This window comes from Pristis pectinata, chromosome 4 (assembly GCF_009764475.1).
Source record: "Pristis pectinata isolate sPriPec2 chromosome 4, sPriPec2.1.pri, whole genome shotgun sequence".
In the NCBI taxonomy this organism is placed as follows: domain Eukaryota; kingdom Metazoa; phylum Chordata; class Chondrichthyes; order Rhinopristiformes; family Pristidae; genus Pristis; species Pristis pectinata.
Window position 1 is genome coordinate 23,077,947 of NC_067408.1, and position 20,487 is coordinate 23,098,433.

Sequence of the window (20,487 nt, forward strand, 5' to 3'; positions counted from 1 at the left end):
AAGACTCTCCATGGCCATTCAGCTGAGTGGATCTACATTCATCTTGTTCAATTTTTATCTTACTAGTTGTAGCCAGAGAAACACCCATCCTTGAACTTCCCTTCTATTTCTCACCCGCATGCTCTCCTGCAACAAAATAGCTTTTGCTTCCTCATGCTGCTGATATTCACCTCTCTCTGGCTACTCCCTCTGTCAATTCCTTTGTTGTCTTTAAATTGTAAGATTCCTTGACTGATATCAATATTGGATGAGCAGAAATGTCCTCTAGCTATGTATTGAGAAGATTGAAACCACAATCCTTGGTCTTTGCTACCAATTTTGTTCCTTAGCTACTAATTCAGTACATTTCCCTGAGAACCATTTGAGAATGCACAAGATTGCTTGCAACATTGATATCATCATTAACCTTAAGATAAGCAACAGATTACATATTTGTGCTCTCATTAAGACCACCTGTGTCTCCTCCTGTAACATCACCTTTTGTGGATCAGTTCATCTGCCGAAATCCTGTAGAATATTCCATTGCATTTCTGGTTGGCCTATGTTCTATCTCTAATCTTGAGATTATCCGTACTTCTGCTCCCCACATCCTAACTTGTAACAAGGCCTGTTCACCTATCACTCCTTCATTAGTTACTGGTTAAACAGTTCTTATTCTTGTTTTCATATCCCTCCCTTGCCTCACTCCTCAAATCTGCAATTTCCTCCAGTATTGCAAACTTCTGAGTTTCTTGCTTATGCCTTAAACTTGGGAATTCTTTCTCTATATATCTCTCTGCTCCCCTACCCACTTCACTTTTCTAGACACACTGCATGAAACCTAACTCTTTGCCAAGCTGTTGCTTCTGTGGCTCTGTCATATTTTGTTGGATAACACCCATAAAGCACTCTGGGTTGTTTTGCTACATTAAAGTACAAGTTAATTTTGTATTCTGTCAATATAATTAATGAGAAAAAGCATCCACCCATCACAGCACTCTTTGAATGGGTCAGTAGCTTGTAGCAATTTTATATCTGATTTTGGATTCTTAATAATTACCTGCTATATGTTTAACTGAGCAGATTATAAAAACTATATTTGTTCAAAAACTGGGTGATTTATTTCTAGATATTTAAAACAAAGTTGGATACAATGCTACAAACATAGGTATTAATGTTGGCTAAAACATAATTTATATTAACTGCACCTGGCTTTAAATGTTTCAGCCCAGAAATTTGATAGTATCTGAAAATGAGCACTCAGCTGGTGGATTGACTGTGCCTGCCAATGTTGTCAAAGGAATCACAGGCATTTGGTCGTGTGATCTAATTTTATTAACGACGAGTATGTTGACAATGCTATCCACTCTGCTGATTGGCTGCAAATCTGATTGGGTGGGGACAGGGAGATGGGGTCTGACATCTGTAAAAGCAGTCTGCACCTTTTCAAGAAGCACTTTGGTAGAAAAATTTGAAAATCAGTGTGGCTGCAAGACTTTCAGACTGGACAGCTAGATTGCTGATATTCCTCAAAGTTCCTGCTCCAAGTGGTTAGTAGGAGGAGGATATATCTAAAGGAATTACTTCTGGAGCAAAAAGCAAGCAAAAGCTTAGCTTAGAAATCTAGAGAATTTGTTTAAAAAAACATACTTGGCTCTGATGATAACATATCTGAAATACTGTGCCATATATCTCTCACTTTTGCAGAAGAAATTCATTTGTATGTGAAGAGCTGTATATCTTAATTGTATTTTGAATTGGCCTAAGCAAGTTATTCAGTTACATCACAACTACTGTAGCACCAGAAGGATGTCGTGCTGGATTTCAACACACTCACTCCATTGATCTTGCAAGTTCCTCCTCACAAATGTTTGGGGATTGGGGTTTTAATTGGAGCTCAGTCCCACAGACTAGTGGGACAATAGTCTGGTGTAGTCATATTTGTAGAATCTTATCTTACAAATAACATCCCAATCCCTAGATGGGTCCAGTAGCTTGGCTTTGATCCATAGACTGGGAAAACTGTCTGTGTCAGGTAATATGTTTCTTGAACAGAGCAAAAAAAGTAAAGACCAATTTAGCTTATCTCAAGTTCTGAGACTTTTAATTAAAGAGCAATTAATTTTATCATTTCATATTTTAATGAAATATAGATTTTGAAAATATTTGCTTTTGGTTAGCTAAATAAAAGAAAACTGATGCCTAACTGGGAGTGCATTCTTCATTGCAGTTATTTGAAGTGACCCTCAGTGACCAAGTTAATGACTTAAATAATGGTCACAACACAAGTTCTGGTTGTATATCATAAAGGATATAGAAGCATTGGAGAGGGTGCAGGGAAGGCTTTCAAGAATGATTCCAGAAATAAAAGGCCTCTGAGTCCACCATTATAAGATAGTTACCAAGAAATCCAAAAAGGAATTCAGAAGAAACCTCCCTAAGGAATGGTGAAATGAGGAACCTACTATTACTGGTAATGATTGAAGCAAATATAGATGCATTTAAGAGGAGGGAATAGATGGTTATGCTGTTAGATTTAGGTGAGCAAACAGGCAGTGGGTTGAGTGGAGCATGAACTCTTAGGAGGACTATTAGAGTTGAATGACCTGTTTCTTTGTTACATACCTTATTGTTCTATTTGTGACCATTGATGCTTGTAAAATGACTAAGATTAAACTGTTGCACTTGAGTCAATAAATGTTTAGGTCTGACTATAAAACACTTTTTTAAAATAAAATGCATATCCTTCTGACCTAAATCTTGCCAGTTCTCTTTACTATTTTCCCTTCAACCGTAAAATAGAAGGGTACTAACTTAGAAGAGTTACTTGAATTCTATTTTCGATATAGTTGCCTATCTTTTAAATTGATGACCTGTTGTCAAAACTGGTCAGGGTTGATCCTTAGTGAACAGAATGTTGTAAGTTCAGAAGATGGTGGTTAGGGTAAGGGGAGGGGAAAAAATTAAGAAGGGTAACGTCAGACTGGCATTTTTGGATAGGGAAAAAATTTCAAGGGAGGAGAGAAAGTTAGAGAGAAAGGTCGAAGTAGAATTGGGATTCTGAAGATGGGGGGGGGGGGGGGGTGTTGGTGGGGAAAGAGGTCTAATGTCTAGGGTGAAGATTCCTGGCCAAAGAAATGGTTACAAGGGCAGTGGAAGAAGAGCTTAACATGTTGGGTTTGAAATTTATTGAGGCAAAAGCTGAAACCTCAGTAAAACTCAATGGAGAGAATGGGTTAGATGAAAATGAAAAGGTAGAAGAATCCAGAGGATTGTTTGAATTCAAGAATTGTTGGAGTTTATGATGCGATTCTTGACAACTGAAAGGATGACAGTAACTCTTTTGTTAAAGTGCTGAATGCAGCAAGGGATGAAGTGGGACTGCACACTGGCGAATGTCTGAGAAATTGAGTCATTGCTGAAACAGAAGTCAAGACATGCATGTGCCCAGCATTGGTATTAGTTGTGGATCTCTAGATACAATGTGATCAGTGATTTGAGAAACAGTGAATACCTTGATTATTTTCAAAACGCAAGGTAAAATTTCAGCTAGAAATCACATAGAATCATTTGAAGCCAAAGATATTTGCTAGGAAGGAGATATATCTATGGAAGCAAATCTTGGTGGGGATGCTTTATCAGAAGCAATGGTAGTGAGGAAAGGTCATCACTGTGGAAATAATAATTTTAAAAAAGTCATAATTTAATCTGTATCATGTTGCAGCAAAATGAGGAAAAAACAGTAATTCCTGCTCTTTGAGTTTAGGTAACATTTGGCAATAATTTTTAATGCAACTTAATATTTATATCACTTCCAATGAAACAAAAGCAAAGTATTGCCTATTTAATAGAAGCATTAAAAATGTATCTAGTTATGGAGTAAGATTGGACACTGGTAACCCAACATGCTTTCTTCAAGCCACATTGAATAATCTTTAGCTATAAATTCACAGATGGACATTAAATTGCTTGTCTCAAATACAACAATGCAGTTGGCCAAGCCCATTAAGCTCATCTCAAGTCTTCCACCCAGGGAGCCAATCGTTTTACCAGGAAGTCCGAGGGCTCTCTGCTTCATCTTTGAACAGAGGTCAAACAAACTATGCACTCATTCAATTGGCTGAACTTGTTCTTCCGTCGAACATCTCCTTCAACTCCACACAGTTCCTTCAGATCAAAGATGTAGCCATGGGCCCAAGTTATGGCTTTGTTTTTGTGGGATACACTAAGTAGTCTTTGTTCTGGTCCTACTTGAGACCCCCTCCCCCTTACATCTAATCCTCATTGGCCTTGTCTTTTCAGAGATATACTGTATTTGCTTTGTCCAATCCATGCTTCTCCCAGGTTCTCTGCAACATAAGATCAACTTGTTTTCTCTTTCCAGATTCTGACAAAAGGGTCTTTGACCTGAAATGTTAATTCTTTTTCTCTTTTCACAGATGTTGTCCGAGTTACTGAGTATTTCCAGCATTTTTTATTTTTATTATTGCACCATTTGACTGTTTCTTAAATGGTTCTATAATTTTTCCAGTCCACATAATGTTCCTTTCATGTGTTAATGACTTGCTGTATGAAGAAAGACTCCCAGGCATCATTGCTATATTAACATAATTTGTATTACTGAATTGAAACTGAGCGAGCTAGGGTAAAAATCCTCACTTCTGAAGCAATGGAAGGAGGGATGATGTAATAAAACATAAGAACAAAATGATTTCTGTGTTTTAGCCAGGATGTTGAAAGGTGATGCAATTTTCAGAATTTACACAATATTAATAAAATATGTATGCAACATACAACAAAATCTTGATTGTGAACATAAGCATTTGGTATAAAGCAACTATGAAATGAGAATCTGAGTGACTTTTTTAAAAATATTTTTTTCTCTCTTGCTAGAGACAGAAACACCAAGATGAAGTGCCACTTTGCAGCATTATCCTAGCTCCTGTGTGTTACCGACCAGCTAAAGTGTGGCAGTATGAGCAGTTGCAACCTTGCACAACATTTGAAAATGCACCTCTAGGTAAATTGCCCAAAATTTCCTCTTTCATTTTGTCTCTTTTTATCCAGGGCTGCTTGTGTTCACCCTCCAAATCTGTCTGAGTGGATCCATGAAATTTAAAGTTAATTTGTGCTCCATCTACATTTTAAAAAAAAAGGGATGCAAGAACATCATGTAAGATAATGCCTTGATGAGCCTATCCATGTGGATATAAAGCTTATAACGTACATCAAGTAATTGTGCTGTGCTAGCTTGGTTTCTCATATTGACAAATGGTTCATGATAGTTATTGTACTATTTTAGTATAATTTATAAACTGATGTTGCAACCTGTTAATACATTAAAACTTTGGATAATTTTAAAAGGAATTACCCTAGATGGTTTTGACTTTGCTACCTCGAATCACATTTGTGCGTCAAGCTGAAATAACTTGAATCTGTCCTGCCTTACTTTATATTAAAGCAAGAATTGGGTAATGCACTCATTGGTATGGTAATTGCATTGTTGGACTACACTTTCCTCCATAAGATCTTACTTTAGTAGTTGAAACTGGATGTTGGATGTCACTTCTTCTTAAGTATGATTCAAAGTTACTTTGCAGAAGTAATATCCATTTCTTCATCATAGATGAACATCTAACTCCTTAAATATACAAAGCATTCTTTCAAACTATCAATTTTATAAATAAAAATCAATATGGAAATACTCAGCCGTACAGCATTTGAGGAAAAAAGGAACAGAGTTAAATATCTCAAGTCTAAGATTCTTTGTCAGAACTATTCCTCTCCACAGGAGCTATCAGCATCCTCTGATTTATTTTAGATTCCAGCATTTGCTGTCTTTCTGTACTTTGAATACTTGTTTTAAAAAAAGCACCAGAATACTGGAGTTGCTGGAGATTTGAAATATTAATAGAAAATGCTGAAAATACTTAGGTCTAATACTAGCAGATACACCCTGTGTGGAGGTTGTATTAGAGTTTATATTTAAGGTTGATGATTTTCCTTGTAGGCGATGATTGCTTCTGAGACTATAAACCATTTCCTTAAGTGTTTTCCAAATAATTCCTTTCTTTTTATATTGCGTAAAAGTTTTTTACTTGGATATGCACCTTAGAAACTGGACTCACTTGCACCTGTTTTGTGTTTGTGGACAAGTCCTGCCCATCGGTAAGTTCGACCAGGCTCCTCTTGTCACAGTTCACCCTTTTTCAGGTTACATTTGCCCATTGCAGTTTGAGACATCAATATGTGAGGCTGATTTTAATTATTTAACAACAGAAATTGGATCAAAAGGTTTCAACCCATGATCTTTGTAAATAACTCTCAATAAAACAAGGTGTAATTCACTCTTAAAAATAATGAACTATGTATGAATTAAAGTGACACAAATTTAATTTTTATAAGTTAATAAAAAAAAGTCCCCAATAAATAGTATTGACAAAGAAAAGTGCTGGCAGGCCTCTAAACATATATATTAAAAAAAATAGAGGCTTCTATGAACTGATGTGCACTGGTTGATCCTCCTCCCTCTCCATTTACCCTCTGCACATACTCATTCTGGTTTGTGCAATCTCCCACTGTACCCTGGCCATACTACTTCAAACCATTGTGAAGAATTTTTTTTAAAAACTGCTGACCTGGAAAATGAAGAATTATATGGAACTTATTCCTTACATGAAAGAGACATGCTTTAGCTTTTTTTAATCCAACAGAACAAACTTATTTGCTCCCCAGTTGCATCTCATGCCTGAAACCATCTCAGGACCATATACATAACATCATCCCATTTGTTTAGATTTTGTGAGAGTTCTTAATTAAAACCATGATGGATATTCAGTTGAGGTCATGGTATTTCTTGTAAGCTGTAATGTTCCCATTGAATATGCAAGAGGCCACAGATCGACTGGAATGAAAGATTAGTGGCTGGCAAACAGTAGTTCAAAGTCACTCCTGCAGACTGAATGCAGTTGCCCTGCAAAGCAATCGCCGAATTTGTGTTTGATCTCCTCCGCACTGGAGAAACCATATTTATGAACAACGAGTGCAGTACACTAAATTGGAGAGCTGGAAGACAGTTTGGGTTTGTGGATGGTGGGGAGAGAAAGGTGGAAAGATAGCTGTTTAATGGGAAAGTGCCATAAGATAGGGAGTGGTTGGTGAGGATGGAAGAGCAGACCAGGGAGTCACAAAGAGAGCAATCCCTTCAAGATTCTGAAAGGGAATGGGAGCAGAATATGTGTCTAGTGTTGGAATCTTGTTGCAGCATAAACTTTGCTCTATGAACTTCCTGGCTGGAAAGGAGTTATTAAAACAGAATTCCAAATCAAGTACTGGGGAGTGCTTTGGGATAGATTTCTTAGGGGCAGATGGGTGACACAGATCATGGACCTTCAATAGCCAATGGATATCATACTGACACAGATGTCTGGGGCAGAACTCTTGTATTCTTGCAGTCTCCAGAGAATTCCTCTGGAACATGGGCAATTTTGGAATCATTCTAGAAGATTTTTGAGGCTTCTTTGTCATGTTTGTCTTAATTGAATGCATTACGTGCTAGTAAATCTTCTCTTGTAGAATGTCATTTTATGTCAAAGGTAATGTTCTCTGCCTTGTTCTTTATTTACTATTGTCCACTCAGGTGTCCTGATTTTTCTTTTAAATTGCCTTTTGGATGGTGTGATGAAGGCAGCTTTAAATCATGGTGGCATACTGTGGCCACATAGCATGTGGTGAAGTGTATATGTATTGTCTGGTCAAGTGGTAGTGAGGCCCTATGGGCCACACTTGCTGTTTTACTTACACTTGCAGGTCAGTGGCTACAGTTCCAATGGTGGATGAAGACGGTGGTTATCGAGAGGCCAGATGGAACATCTGGCGCCGTCTAAAAGGATATCAACATTTGGGATGAAACTTGGTGGGAGAAAGTGAATAGAGCAGGGTGAAAGGAAAGGAAGCTTAGAGGTTTTTCAAGGAAGAGGCAGCACTGGGCACTTTCAAGCAAGGTAGTAGGAGGAAAAGACTGAGTGACAGGAATGGAGAAGATGTGAGGTGGAATGGTAAAGGCTAGGAAGGAATTGGTGCAGGGAGTAGCATGGAGGAACACATGCTGATGAAGCTGGGAAGACAAAGGAAGTCTGGGGTTCTGGGATGGTTCAGTTATTAAAACATTTTGTAAAAATAAGTTAAGGACTTTGCAAAATTCTGAAGAAATCATTAAGAGAATTGTTCTAACCTAAAAGCTGCCTTCTAAAGTGCATAGGTGGTAATCCCTAAATGCTTTCTTTACCATTTTAAGAATGTCCAGTTACTTACCAATAACTTCCATTTGTATAATACCTTTTAATTTAATGATTGGTTTCACAGAATGATTTGTATGAAAGACAAATGCTGGCCATAAACTGGAGATATTAAATGGTGAAAGTACTGAGTTTTGAGGAGTAGAGATGGGGAAAGGAATTTGGTATTGGAAAGAAATGAGGGATAGGATTAACCTTCACTTTGGAAAGGCAGGGATTAATCAAAGGTAGTCAAGGTGGCCTTGTTAGGGGAAGATCCTGAATGACCAATTTGATTGAAAAGAGGGCAGTGTACTGGATGTAGACTACGTAGACTTCAGTAAGGCCTTTGACAAAGTCCTACATAGGAAATGGGTCCAAAAGGTTGGGACCCATGTGATCCAAGGCAAATTCATAATTTGGAGCCAATGTTAGCTTGGTAGGATTAGCCAGAAGATGATGCAACACAGGCATCAGTGTTAGTACCCTTATTGTTTGTTACAAATGTTTATGATTTGCACATGAATGTAGTAAGTTTGCCATACTAGTAGTGTTGTTGATAGTGAGGAGGATTGACTTTGGCTACAGGATAACATTGATCAGTTGGGTAGGAACAATGGGAACTTAATCCTGATAAATGTGAAGTGATGCACTTTGGAAGAACTAATAAAGCCAGGACATAAACAGTGAATGATGGGGCCCAAGAGAATTTTGGGAAATGGAGGGACCTTGGTATACAAGTCCAATGATCCATGAAGGTGGCATTGCAGGTAGATAAGGTGTGAAGAAGGTGATTGGGATACTTGCCTTCATTAGCCAGGACATTAAATATAAGAGCAAGGAGGTAATGATGCAACTTTATAGAACATTGATTAGGCTACAGCTGAGGTACTGTCCCAGTCTATAGGAAGGTCGTGAAGGAGAGTGTGCAGAGAAAGTTCACTAGATATTTCCTGAGATGGACCATTTCAGTTATGAGGAAAGACTGGATAGGCTGAATTTGTTTACCTCCACTAGTAGTGGAGGTTGAGGGGAGACCTTATTGAGGTATATAAAATTATATGGGGGCATAGATAGGGTAGATAATTGAAAATTGTTTTCCATAACAGAAGTGTCTAAAACTTGAAGGCATAGGTTTAAGGTAAGGGATAAGAGATTTAGAGGGGATGTCAGGAAGTATTTTTTAACCCAGAGTATTTGGAATCTGGAATGCACCACCTGAGTGGATGGTGGAGGCACATACTCTTAACGTGTTATATAGATCTAGATGAGTGCTTGAATTGCCAAGGCATGGAAGGTTATGGACCAACTCCTGATAAATGAGATTAGTATGGATGGGTACTTGATGGTTGGGCTGGACATAGTGGGCTGAAGGACCTGTTTCTGTGCTTATGAGTCTGATTGTATAAAATGCTTAAATAATAATGTTCTCTAGGTTACGAAAAAGCCCTTTGGAAGTCCCTACTCTGTATTTTTTTTATTTGAAGAAAAAGCTATGGGGATTAGAATGTTGTTTGAGCCACAGAAATATCCAGTAAGTCAGCTGATGTCTGGAAAAAGTTAACATTTCAGGTTAACCGGTAAAAATTGAGAGGGAACAAGTTTTAAGATGCAGTTAAAGGATGAAAGAAAGAAAAAAGGGAAATCTGTAATAGAATAGATCAGAGTGACTGAAGGGATGACAATGCAAAGTACAAGAGAGGTAATGGGTCAAGAAACATAGCACTGGTCTAGAAGAAACGTAAATGAAAGAAGCAGAATCTACATTGCAAAAACACTATAAATGCAAGAAATTTAAAATAAAAATAGAAAATGTCAAAATTACTCGTTATCTAAAATTGTTGAACTCTTGAGTCCATAGGTTGCGGTGTGGTTGGTCAGAAGCTGTGGGTGATGTGCTTCAACTTTTTAGCACAGTGATGCAGTAAAGGTGGTAAAGATACTACTTCACAGATCCAGCCACCTCCGGATCTGTCTGTGTGTGGAGTTTGCTCGTTCTCTTGCATCGAGGTTGCACTGAGTTCAAGAGTCAGGAAGTTATGTTGCAGCTTTATAAAACTCTGGTGAGGCCACATCTGAAGTAGTGCATTCAATTCTAGTTGTCCCATTATAGGAAGGATGTAGAGGCTTTGGAGAGGGTGCAGAAGAGGTTTACCAGGAAGCTGCCTGGATTAGAGGGAAGTTGCTATAAGGAGAGGTTGGACAAACTAGGGTTGTTTCCTCTAGAGTGGCAGAGGCTGAGGGAAGACCTGATAAATTTATAAAATTATGAGAAGGGCATAGGTTTTTTTTACACACAGAGGTGAGTACCTGGAATGTGCTGCCAGGGGTCGTGGTGGAGGCAGATACAATAAGGCATTTAAGAGGCTTTTAGATGAGCACATGAATATGCAGAGAATGGAGAGATATGAACCATGTGCAGGCAGAAGGGATTAGAATAATTAGGCATCATTAGCTTAATTAGTACGGCACAACATCGTGGGCCAAAGTACCTGTTCCTGTGTATTGTTCTGTCCTATGTTTCTGTGACTGCTTGAATTTCTTCCGGGTGCTGCAGTTTCCTCCCACGTCCCAAAACTGTGCAGGTTGATTGGTTAATTGGGTACTGTGAATTTCCCCTAATATGTAAGTGAGGAGTAGAACCGGGGGGAATGGATGGAAAGATGGGGAGGATGAAATGGGATTAGTGTAAATGGGTGCTTGATGATCAACATAGACTCAGTGAAGTAGAGAAATTGGGGTGGATTGGAGAATTAAAGTGACAAATAATCAAGAGCTTGGAGTCACACTTGCAGATAGAGCATGGATATTTGGCAAAATAGTCATCCAATCTGCGTTTGGCCTTCTCAATATAGAGAAGGCTGTATTGTGACCAGCGGGTACAGTATATTAAGTCATTGTTAACCACACTGGTGCACTGATTGGGGCACTGATTTCTGCAGATAACAAAAAAATATGGATACCACTGAAGCCCTTTCCTTTGTACTCAATAACACCCACCCCCAAATAAACACAAATATGCCCTATAATGTTCTAAAAGCATCAACAGACAGTGAACACATTTAAATATTTAAATACAGAAAAGGAAATTATATTAGCTAACAAGCTACTTCTATTGAATCTTACAAGCGGTGACAGGTTTTGAAATTGCTAGATGCAGCTGTGTAAACATAAAACACACTCTATTAGTTCAGCACACAGCAGGAAGCCACTTGACATAAGAGGCCTGGAAACAGATCACTATTTATAGAATAATTAGTTCCTCAGTGTGTACATTTAAAATATATAGATGCATTTGTATGTGGTGGATAATGAGGACTGAGTATCTAGCAAAATGAAATAAATATAAGCCATGGGAAGAAGACTGGGCATTGGTGAGGATGGAGGGGTGTCCCGCAGGAAATGGTACAATCAGTGCCTGAAGGAAAATGTTTGGTGGTGGCACTACTTGGTAGTGTGAAAAATGGGGGAGGATTGGACATGGAGGCCAATGGGATGAAAGAAAAGGATGGAAGAAATCATACCATGGTTTCAGAGGAAGGGGAAGGAGTGAGTGCAGGAAATGGAACAAATTTGATTAAGAACCCTAATGTAACCGAACAATGACCTTCCCTTTTATTTTTCCCTCCACTCCTTCCCCACCCCTTCCCTGCTTCTTGATCTTTATTTTCTTTAACTTTTCCCAGTTCTGAAATTTCAATGGATTTCAACCATCATCTCTTTAGATACTTCCCAACCTGCTGAAATTTTCCAGAATATTCTGTTTTTATTTCCAAGCATGCAAGGTATTTTGTTTTCATATGGTTCTGTTTGAATAATTAAAGTACTTGTGCTTTGATCTTGTGCTGTGTCTTCCTTTGCTCCATTTATGTTTATTTGATATCCTCCCAAAGAACATAATGTTCTTCAAACAGAAATTATCTATATGTAAATATCTTGCTTATTCAATTAATTCTCCTGTAGTATGTGACAGGGATTCACAAAGAGAAACAAAAAGTCCAAGTCAGAAATAAAAATATAACCATTGTAAATACACAAGATTTGACAGCATCTGAAAAAGACAAACACGCTAACAATGTTCTGACTATACTATAAATAGTATATCAGAACTTCAGTTTGACTGAAGATGTACATCTGAAATTTCGTGTTTTTATTAAGATACTGAAAAACCTGAATTATTTTAGCAATTAATATTTATTATGTTTGTTGTTTCTTTGTTGGCTTTAATACCAACTTTCATAAGTGCAAAAAATTAAGGAAAATAGAAATACAGGATTCATCTAAGTACTATGTCCACTAAATGCTGGAGTTCAGAGGGCTCTGTATGTCCTCAAACTAGAAATGCAGCATCAGTATGCAGTTGCATCAGTATGCAGTTACATCAGGCATTTAGAAAGGTAAATGGTGGCCTTTATTACAAAGGTACCAAAGGGGAGAGGTTTTGCTACAACTATGTAGGACTTTGGTAAGACTAAATCTGAACTACTGCATACAATTTTGGTCTTATTTAAGGAAGGATCTACTTGCATTGGATGGAGCGCAGAGAACTAAATTAACTCCTGGGATAAAGTAAGATTGAACATCTTGGGCCTTTGTTCTCAAGTTTGAAAGAATGAGAGATAATCACTTTATAACATGTACATTCTAAGTGGGCTTGACAGGGTAAGTGTAGTAAGGATGTTTCCCTTAGCGAATCTAGAATTATGGGGCAGAGTCTTGGCTTATAATTTCTCCTCATTTAAGAGGTAAGGAATTTCTTAAAGGATTGTTAACCCCTGGAATTTTCTCTCACAGATCTGTGAATGTTGAGTCATTAAGCATATTCATGGCTAATATATATGTTTGGAACATAAGGGAACACCTGATTATGGGATCAGGCAGGAAAATGGAGTTGAAGCCATGTTTAGATCAGTCAAGATCTTTTGACTGGTAGAGCTAGCTTGATGGACTGTGTAACATAGTCATGTTAGTTATGCTCTTAAAACTGGACATCATTTTGATTTCATTTAAGTGCTTGACTTTTTTTCATAAATACTTTGTTTCTTTCTCTTGCAGACATTATTATTACCTCACCTATATGATTGTGCCTGTTCGGGATTTTGAAAATGCTCTATTGTATCTGTCAAACTTTTTTTTTTCCTGAAATTGTCCAGTAAATGCTTTATTTAACCAGAGAATGGAAAAAAAGTTCTAATAAGTGCTTAACTTATGTATGGAATAAAATTATCTAGTAAATGTTTATTTATGGAAAGGAGTTGTCTAATCTTTAACTTGCACATGGAAGATTTAAAAAAAAATCTTGCATCAATATTTGTGGGAAAATAACTTTATTAAATATGGCAATGCTTAAACTTTTTTGAAGATTTGAGATCCAATCTGTTGAAAATTAGAATTACAACTGATTATAAATATTAAGTACTATAAATGTAATGTGGTTGATTATCCAGTGCAATGGTGCCAGAGGAACATTAATTTAATTGTATATTTCAAAAATGAATTTTTTTTTAATACATCTTTTCTCAGTTTGGTTTTTTTTTTATTCTGTAAGGTATATTGGTCAAGGTATTGCGCCCCAATCAGCAACAAAATGCTTGGTGGTTAACGCGAATAGCCAAGAGTGATTGTCCTAACCTTAAAACTTTATCATTCTCTGAATTTAAAGTACCTTTTTGTCTACTTTCTGATTTACATCATTACCACAATTTAGACTAACCTTGCTGAAAATAAAAAAGATCGCATACATGAGCCAATATCTTGCCATCGGAGCTCATCTGTTCATTACTGATGTACAATTGATTGAACTGTTTCCTGATACTTGCAGTACAAGATGACTCTTATTGGATAACAAAGGATGCATTTTGTTAAGTGTACTTTCTTATTAAGGAATACATTCTCATTTTTAAATTCAGTAACCATAGAACTGTAGAACAATACAGCACAATACAGGCCCTTTGGCCCACCATGTTGTGCTGACCTTCAAACCACATCTAAGACTATTTAACCCCTTCCTCCCACATATCCCTCTATTTTAAATTCCTCCATATGCTTATCTAACAATCTCTTGAACTTGACCAACGTATCAGCCTCCACCACCACCCCAGGCAGCACATTCCATGCACCAACCACTCTCTGGGTGGAAAACCTCCTTCTGACATCCCCCTTGAACTTCCCACCCATTACCTTAAAGCCATGCCCTCTTGCATTGAGCATTGGTGCCCAGGGAAAGAGGTGCTGGCTGTCCACTCTATTCCTCTTAATATTTTGTATACTTCTATCATGTCTCCTCTCATCCTCCTCTCCAATGAGTAACGCCCTGGCTCCTTTAATCTCTCCTCATAATCCATACTCTCTAATCCAGGCAGCATCCTGGTAACTCTCCTCTGCACCCTTTCCAATGCCTCCACATCCTTCCTATAATGAGGTGAGCAGAACTGGACACAGTACTCTAAGTGTGGTCCAACCAGAGTTTTGTAAAGCTGCATCATCACTTTGTGGCTCTTTAAACTCTCCCCCGACTTATGAAAGCTAACATCCCATAAGCTTTCTTAACTACCCTATACACCTGTGAGGCAACTTTCAGTGATCTGTGGATATGAACCCCCAGATCCCCCTGCTCCTCCAAACTACCCAGAATCCTACCATTAACCTTTTACTCCACCTTGGAGTTAGTCCTTCCACAGAGGCAATATTGTCTTGCCTGGTTCTGTATGTTTTACCCACATGCCATCTATCCTTTATTTGAAGAGTGGTTACACCTATGTGTAAATAATTCATCTTTTGTATTTTGTTGAACAATATTAATCAAATTGAGGTGGGAATGGTCTGTAGTTTTTCAGCATCTTCGGAGAAAGTTATTTTTGGGGGTAGGGGAGATTTGGATTGGAAGAAGTTATTTTTCCCTTGTCTATTCTTGAATAGATTTGTTTCAAATGTTTTTGTTTCAGTTTTAATCCATCAGTCTGCTGATCATGAACACTATCTCATTATGTAAAGAGATTTATTAATTCAGACTCTTAAATACCTCCTATGTTCATTTGAGAATAGATAGCTACCAGAAGAATTCCAGCCTCTTCATAGCATATAGCCCCACCATATTTTCTTGATCGTTTTGTAGAAGTGTTTAATAGTTAGTAAAGCGGTAGAATTGAGAGAGGAATAGTTTCAGTGCCCAGGGCTTTGATGGTCTGAGATGGTGTATCAACCAAGTTATTAGATGTTTGTGGTACATTAATGCAGACAGAATTGGGCTTGGATGTTGGACACCATACTGGGAACCTGTTGTTGGACCTGTATGCATTTTGTGATGGGTTTCAGCAAAAAAACAGGCAAAATAAAACTTTCCTCAATAAGACAAAGGGCTATTGTTGTAAATTCGGGGAAAAGAACAGCGAAGATGAAAAGCACATTATTTTTCCATATGATGAAATCCTATTACACTTTGTGCCAAACATTGGGAAACCTAGAAGAAATAATAGCCACAGCTTCTCAGGAAGGATATATACTTTCCAGAATTTGTGCTATAATTGATCAGGGGCACTAAGCTAAAATATTGAGTCTTACCAGGTATGTTTGCTTTTAATTTGTATGTATAGAACTCCCATGTAGCCTTTGCCACTACAGTTTTGTAAAAAGAAATGGTTATGCAAAATATGGCCCATTAATTTGTTGCCCAGGGTTTTGAAAAATATTTGTGCTAGAACTCATGGTGAGTCCCACATTCTGCTGCTCCAGCAGCAAGATTATGGCAGTAGCAGCCAACTGATAGAGGAGGCCAAGATAACTTTAAGAACTTCCTTCCCTCTTAAGCTGCAATTGGACACACAGAGCAGCAGTATTTAGTCCAGACTTATGAAGAATCCTTGGCTTTGAAACCGACTGTGCAACACAAGTGTCCCTATTGCTCTCTGGATCCACTGCCTGTCTCAGGTCCTTAGCTGTGGCGTAGTGTGGGCACATTCACTGTGTGGCTGTTGGTGGAGAATGGGAAATCTGACTGTGTGTTGGTTAGAAATCTGTTTTATTTTAATGCCACCCTGCCATTAATATGTACAGGATCATTGTACTGCCTACGACATTGTAAATATGTCCTGCTCACACCTCTGGAAAAATATACTTTTGTATCTCCCATTTAAAAATGTTCTATTTATTAATGTTATTTTATTTTGTTAATAGCTTGTTCTTCAGAAGATATATTTGCAGTTTCTCTTGCGTTTTTATGGTTGGAATTGGAAAGTAAGCTTGCCCTGCCTATTTTGAGGACTTTCACAGCCTTGAAATTCCTTCTGTAGCTTGAATGCCGCCTGCACCACTTAGTTTCATATTCTACCCAATTTTAATTGTAATATTTGAAGTTTTAATAAAAATCCAAAAGCAGGAATACTCAGACATTTACCTACGGTGATCATTAAAAGAGGATGTGGTGGGAAAAAAAGTGGAGGAAGGCTTTTAATTTGTTACCCCAGTATAAAATTGACTTTGTGCATTTCTATAATAGGTAGCAAACAAATTATCTTCATTTCCACAGGAAATAAACGTTGTCTAGTGGCTGCAAGACAAGTTTCATGTCTGGTCCAGTTTAGGCATCTTCAGTGATGTACATATGAGATTCATGAAGATGGTCAGGTACAGTGGTGGTGCAATTACTGTGGTAGTAGTAGGCTGGGCTAATTCATAGACTTAATCCCACCATGTCCAGGGGTATACAGTGTATAGGAAGGATAGGCAGGTAGGCAGAGGGGGTGGTGTGGCCCTGATGGTTAGTAATGATATAAAATCAATAGAAAGGAAGGACATAGGGTCAGAAGAAGTAGAATCCTTATGGGTGGAGCTAAGAAATAGCAAGGGTAAAAGGACAATAATAGCAGTTATGTATAGGCCCCCTAACAGCAGCTGGGATGTGGACTATAAGTTAAAGTTAGAAATAGAAAAAGCGTGTCAGAGTGACAATGTTAAGATAATTATGGGGGATTTTAACATGAAGGTGGATTGGAAAATCCAGCAAGGCAGTAGAGCTCAGAACAGAGTTTGTGGAATGTCTACGGGACAGCTTTTTGGAGCAACTTGTTGATGAGCCCACCAGGGGATCGGCTGTTTTGGACTGGGTGCTGTGTAACTAAATGTAAAGGAACCATTAGGAACTAGCGACCACAGTATGATTGAGTTCAGTTTCAAATGTGAGAAAGAGAAGCTGATAACTGGTGTATCACTATTTCAGTGGAACAAAGGAAATTACAGTGGCATGAGAGGAGCTGGCCCAAATTGATTGGAAGAGTAAACTAGCTGGAAGGACGACAGAGCAGAAATGGATAGAATTTCTACAAGAAATAAGGAAAATGCAGGATAGATATATTCCAAGAAAAAAGGTTATGAATGGAAAAAAGGCACAAATGTGGATAATGAGAGAGGTTAAGGCTAAAATAAGAGCAAAAGGGAGGGCATACAAGGAAGCAAGAATTAGTGGGAAAACAGAAGACAAAGAAACTTTTAAAAACCTGCAGAAAGAAACTAAGAAGGTCATTAGGAAAGAAAAGGTGAATTATGAAAGGAAGTTGTCAGATAAAATTCAAAAGGATACTAAGTTTTTTTAAAAATATATGAAGAGTAAAAGAGACACGGGTTGATATAGGACCAATCGATAACAGTGCGGGAGAGATTATAATGGATGATAGAGATGGCAGAGGAACTAAATGAGTATTTTGCATCGGTCTTCACTGTGGAGGACATCAGCAATATACCGGATACTCAGGGGTCTCAAGGAATGGAACTGAGTTCAGTTAAGATTACTAGAGAGAAGGTGCTAGGAAAGCTAAGTGGACTAAAGACAGATAAGTCTCCCAGACCGGATGAGGTGCACCCCCGGGTTCTGAAGGAGGTGGCTTCAGAGATTGCGGAGGCACTGGTGATAATTTTCCAGGAATCGATAGACTCCGGCATGGTTCAGGAGGACTGGAGGGTCACAAATGTAGTTCCGCCATGTAAGAAAAGTGGGAGGCAGCATAAAGGAAATTACAGACCTACTAGTCTGACATCGGTGGTGGGAAAGTTATTAGAATCGATCCTCAAAGATGAGGTTATGGAATAACTAGAGTGCAAGGCAAGATAGGTCCAAGCCAGCATGGTTTTGTGAAAGGAAGATCCTGCCTGACCAACCTATTGGAGTTTTTTGAGGAAATCTCAGGTAGGGTGGATAAGGGAGAGGCTGTGGATGTTGTGTATTTAGACTTTCAAAAGGCCTTCGACAAGGTGCTGCACAAGAGGCTGATTAATGAGAGCTCATGGAATTACAGGTAGGATAATAGAATGGGTGGAGCATTGGCTGGTAGGCAGAAAGCAAAGGGTGGGAATAAAAGGATCCTGTTCTGGTTGGCTACTGGTTACTAGTGGTGTTCCACAGGGGTCAGTGTTGGGGCCACTTCTTTTTACTTTGTATATTAAAGATTTGGATGATAGAGTAAATGGTTTTGTGGCTACATTTGCAGACAACACCAAGATAGGTTGAGGAGTAGGAAGGTTGCTGAGAGACTTAGATAGTTTAGGAGAATGGGTAAGAAAATGGCAGATGAGACTCAATGTTGAGAAGTGTGCCGTTGTACACTTTGGAAAAAGAAATAAATGTGCAGATTATTATCTAGAAGGGGAGAAAATTCAAAGTACAGAAGTGCAAAGGGACTTGGGGGTACTCATGCAGGATACCCTAAAGGTTAACCACCAGGTCGGGTCGGATCGGATCGGCAGTAAGGAAAGTGAATGCTATGTTGGCATTCATTTCGAGAGGTATAGTGTATAAAAGTAAGGAAGTGTTGATGAGGCTCTACGGGGCACTAGTGAGGCTTCATTTGGAATACTGTATGAGTTTTGGGCCCCATATCTTAGGAAGGATGTGCTGATGTTGGAAAGGGTTCAGAGGAGATTTAAGAGGATAATTCCCAGAATGAAAGGGCTTACATATGATGAGCGTTTGTTGGCTCTTGGACTGTACTCACTGGAGTACAGAAGAATGAGAGGGGACCTCATAGGAACATTTAGAATGTTGAAAGGACTGAACAGAGTAGATGTGATTAAGCTGTTTCCCTTGGTGGGTGAGTCCAGGACCAGAGGACACAATCTTAGAATTAGAGGGTACAGGTTTAAAACAAAGATGAAGAGAAATTTCTTTAGCCAGAGGGTAGTGAAATTATGGAATTCTTTGCCACGTACAGCAGTGGAGGCCTGATCATTGGAGGTGTTTAAGGAGGAAGGAGATAGGTATCTAATTAGTCAAGGTATCAAGGGATATGGAGATAAGGCTGGAAATTGGGGCGAGAAAGGAATAGGTTTTTCTTCCTTTCTCACTTTTTTCTTTTTCCTTTTTCCCTTTCTTTTCCTGAGCTCGTGGAGCAGACTCGATGGGCCGAATGGCCTACTTCTGCTCCCTGGTGATATTTTTCTCTTAAATGGATAGAAACCCACTCTGATCAGTGAGCATTCAGGGATGGGGAAAAAGAACAAGCCTTGCTGGTGACGTCCACACCCTGAAAAATGAATAAAAAGTTGTAAAGGGAATTCTTGAGAAAAAACAATTATTTTCATGAAAAAGATTGAGATTTGACATTTATATACGATAATGGGGTTTCTCACTGGCAACACGATGTATAAATTCAATGATAAAAGATTTTTTTTGTCTGTTAGGAATAAAACGCCTCCGAAAAACAGTAATAGAAAGGAAATGGGATAAATGTTTGTATTTTAGAGGGCTCGAAATAGCTGAAATGCATCCTGTGCGGTAAAATTCTCAATGGTAAGCTATTTCTTCCTGGTTAAACGCTACTGCAACTTTTCTTTCTTCGCTGGTTTTGTTGGTAACGAAACTATTCAACTGTGCAGAGGGCGATGCAAAGCCTTCCTACCCCACCCACTGCATTGTAGTGTTTTCAAAAAAAAGTGCTGCAAATCGGAAAAACCTTAAAATTGATTTCTCTATGCAATGCAATATCGCTAACCAGCAAATCGTTAACAGTATTTAGAACTATCAAACAGAAGCATTTACTGCGGGGTGAGAGAGGAAAAGCCAGATCCTTACACACATGGAACACTCCCCCAAACAACCAAAACATTTTTTAAAAAATCATTAAGCATGTGGGTTACCCGATGTGAGGCAGCCAATAATTACATTCGGTACAGAACAGGTCTATTTGCAAAAGACCAATGAGCAAAGTCGTTTGGAGTTTCCCTGAAGCGGCGTCTGTGAGGCAGC

At 38.5% G+C, this 20,487-nt stretch overlaps 1 protein-coding gene across 2 annotated transcripts in view; it reads left to right on the forward strand.

Moving 5' to 3' along the window:
• The window catches only part of LOC127569852 (uncharacterized), a 29,788-nt gene extending 16,223 nt beyond the window's left edge, over positions 1–13,565 (forward strand). For both annotated transcript variants that reach the window (XM_052014832.1, XM_052014833.1), the window contains exons 10-11: positions 4,873–4,999; positions 13,311–13,565. In XM_052014832.1, the coding sequence (XP_051870792.1) occupies positions 4,873–4,999; positions 13,311–13,336 (153 nt within the window). In that variant the 3' untranslated portion in view covers positions 13,337–13,565. The remainder of the gene's footprint in view (positions 1–4,872; positions 5,000–13,310) is intronic.
• The last annotated feature ends 6,922 nt before the right edge of the window (positions 13,566–20,487 follow it).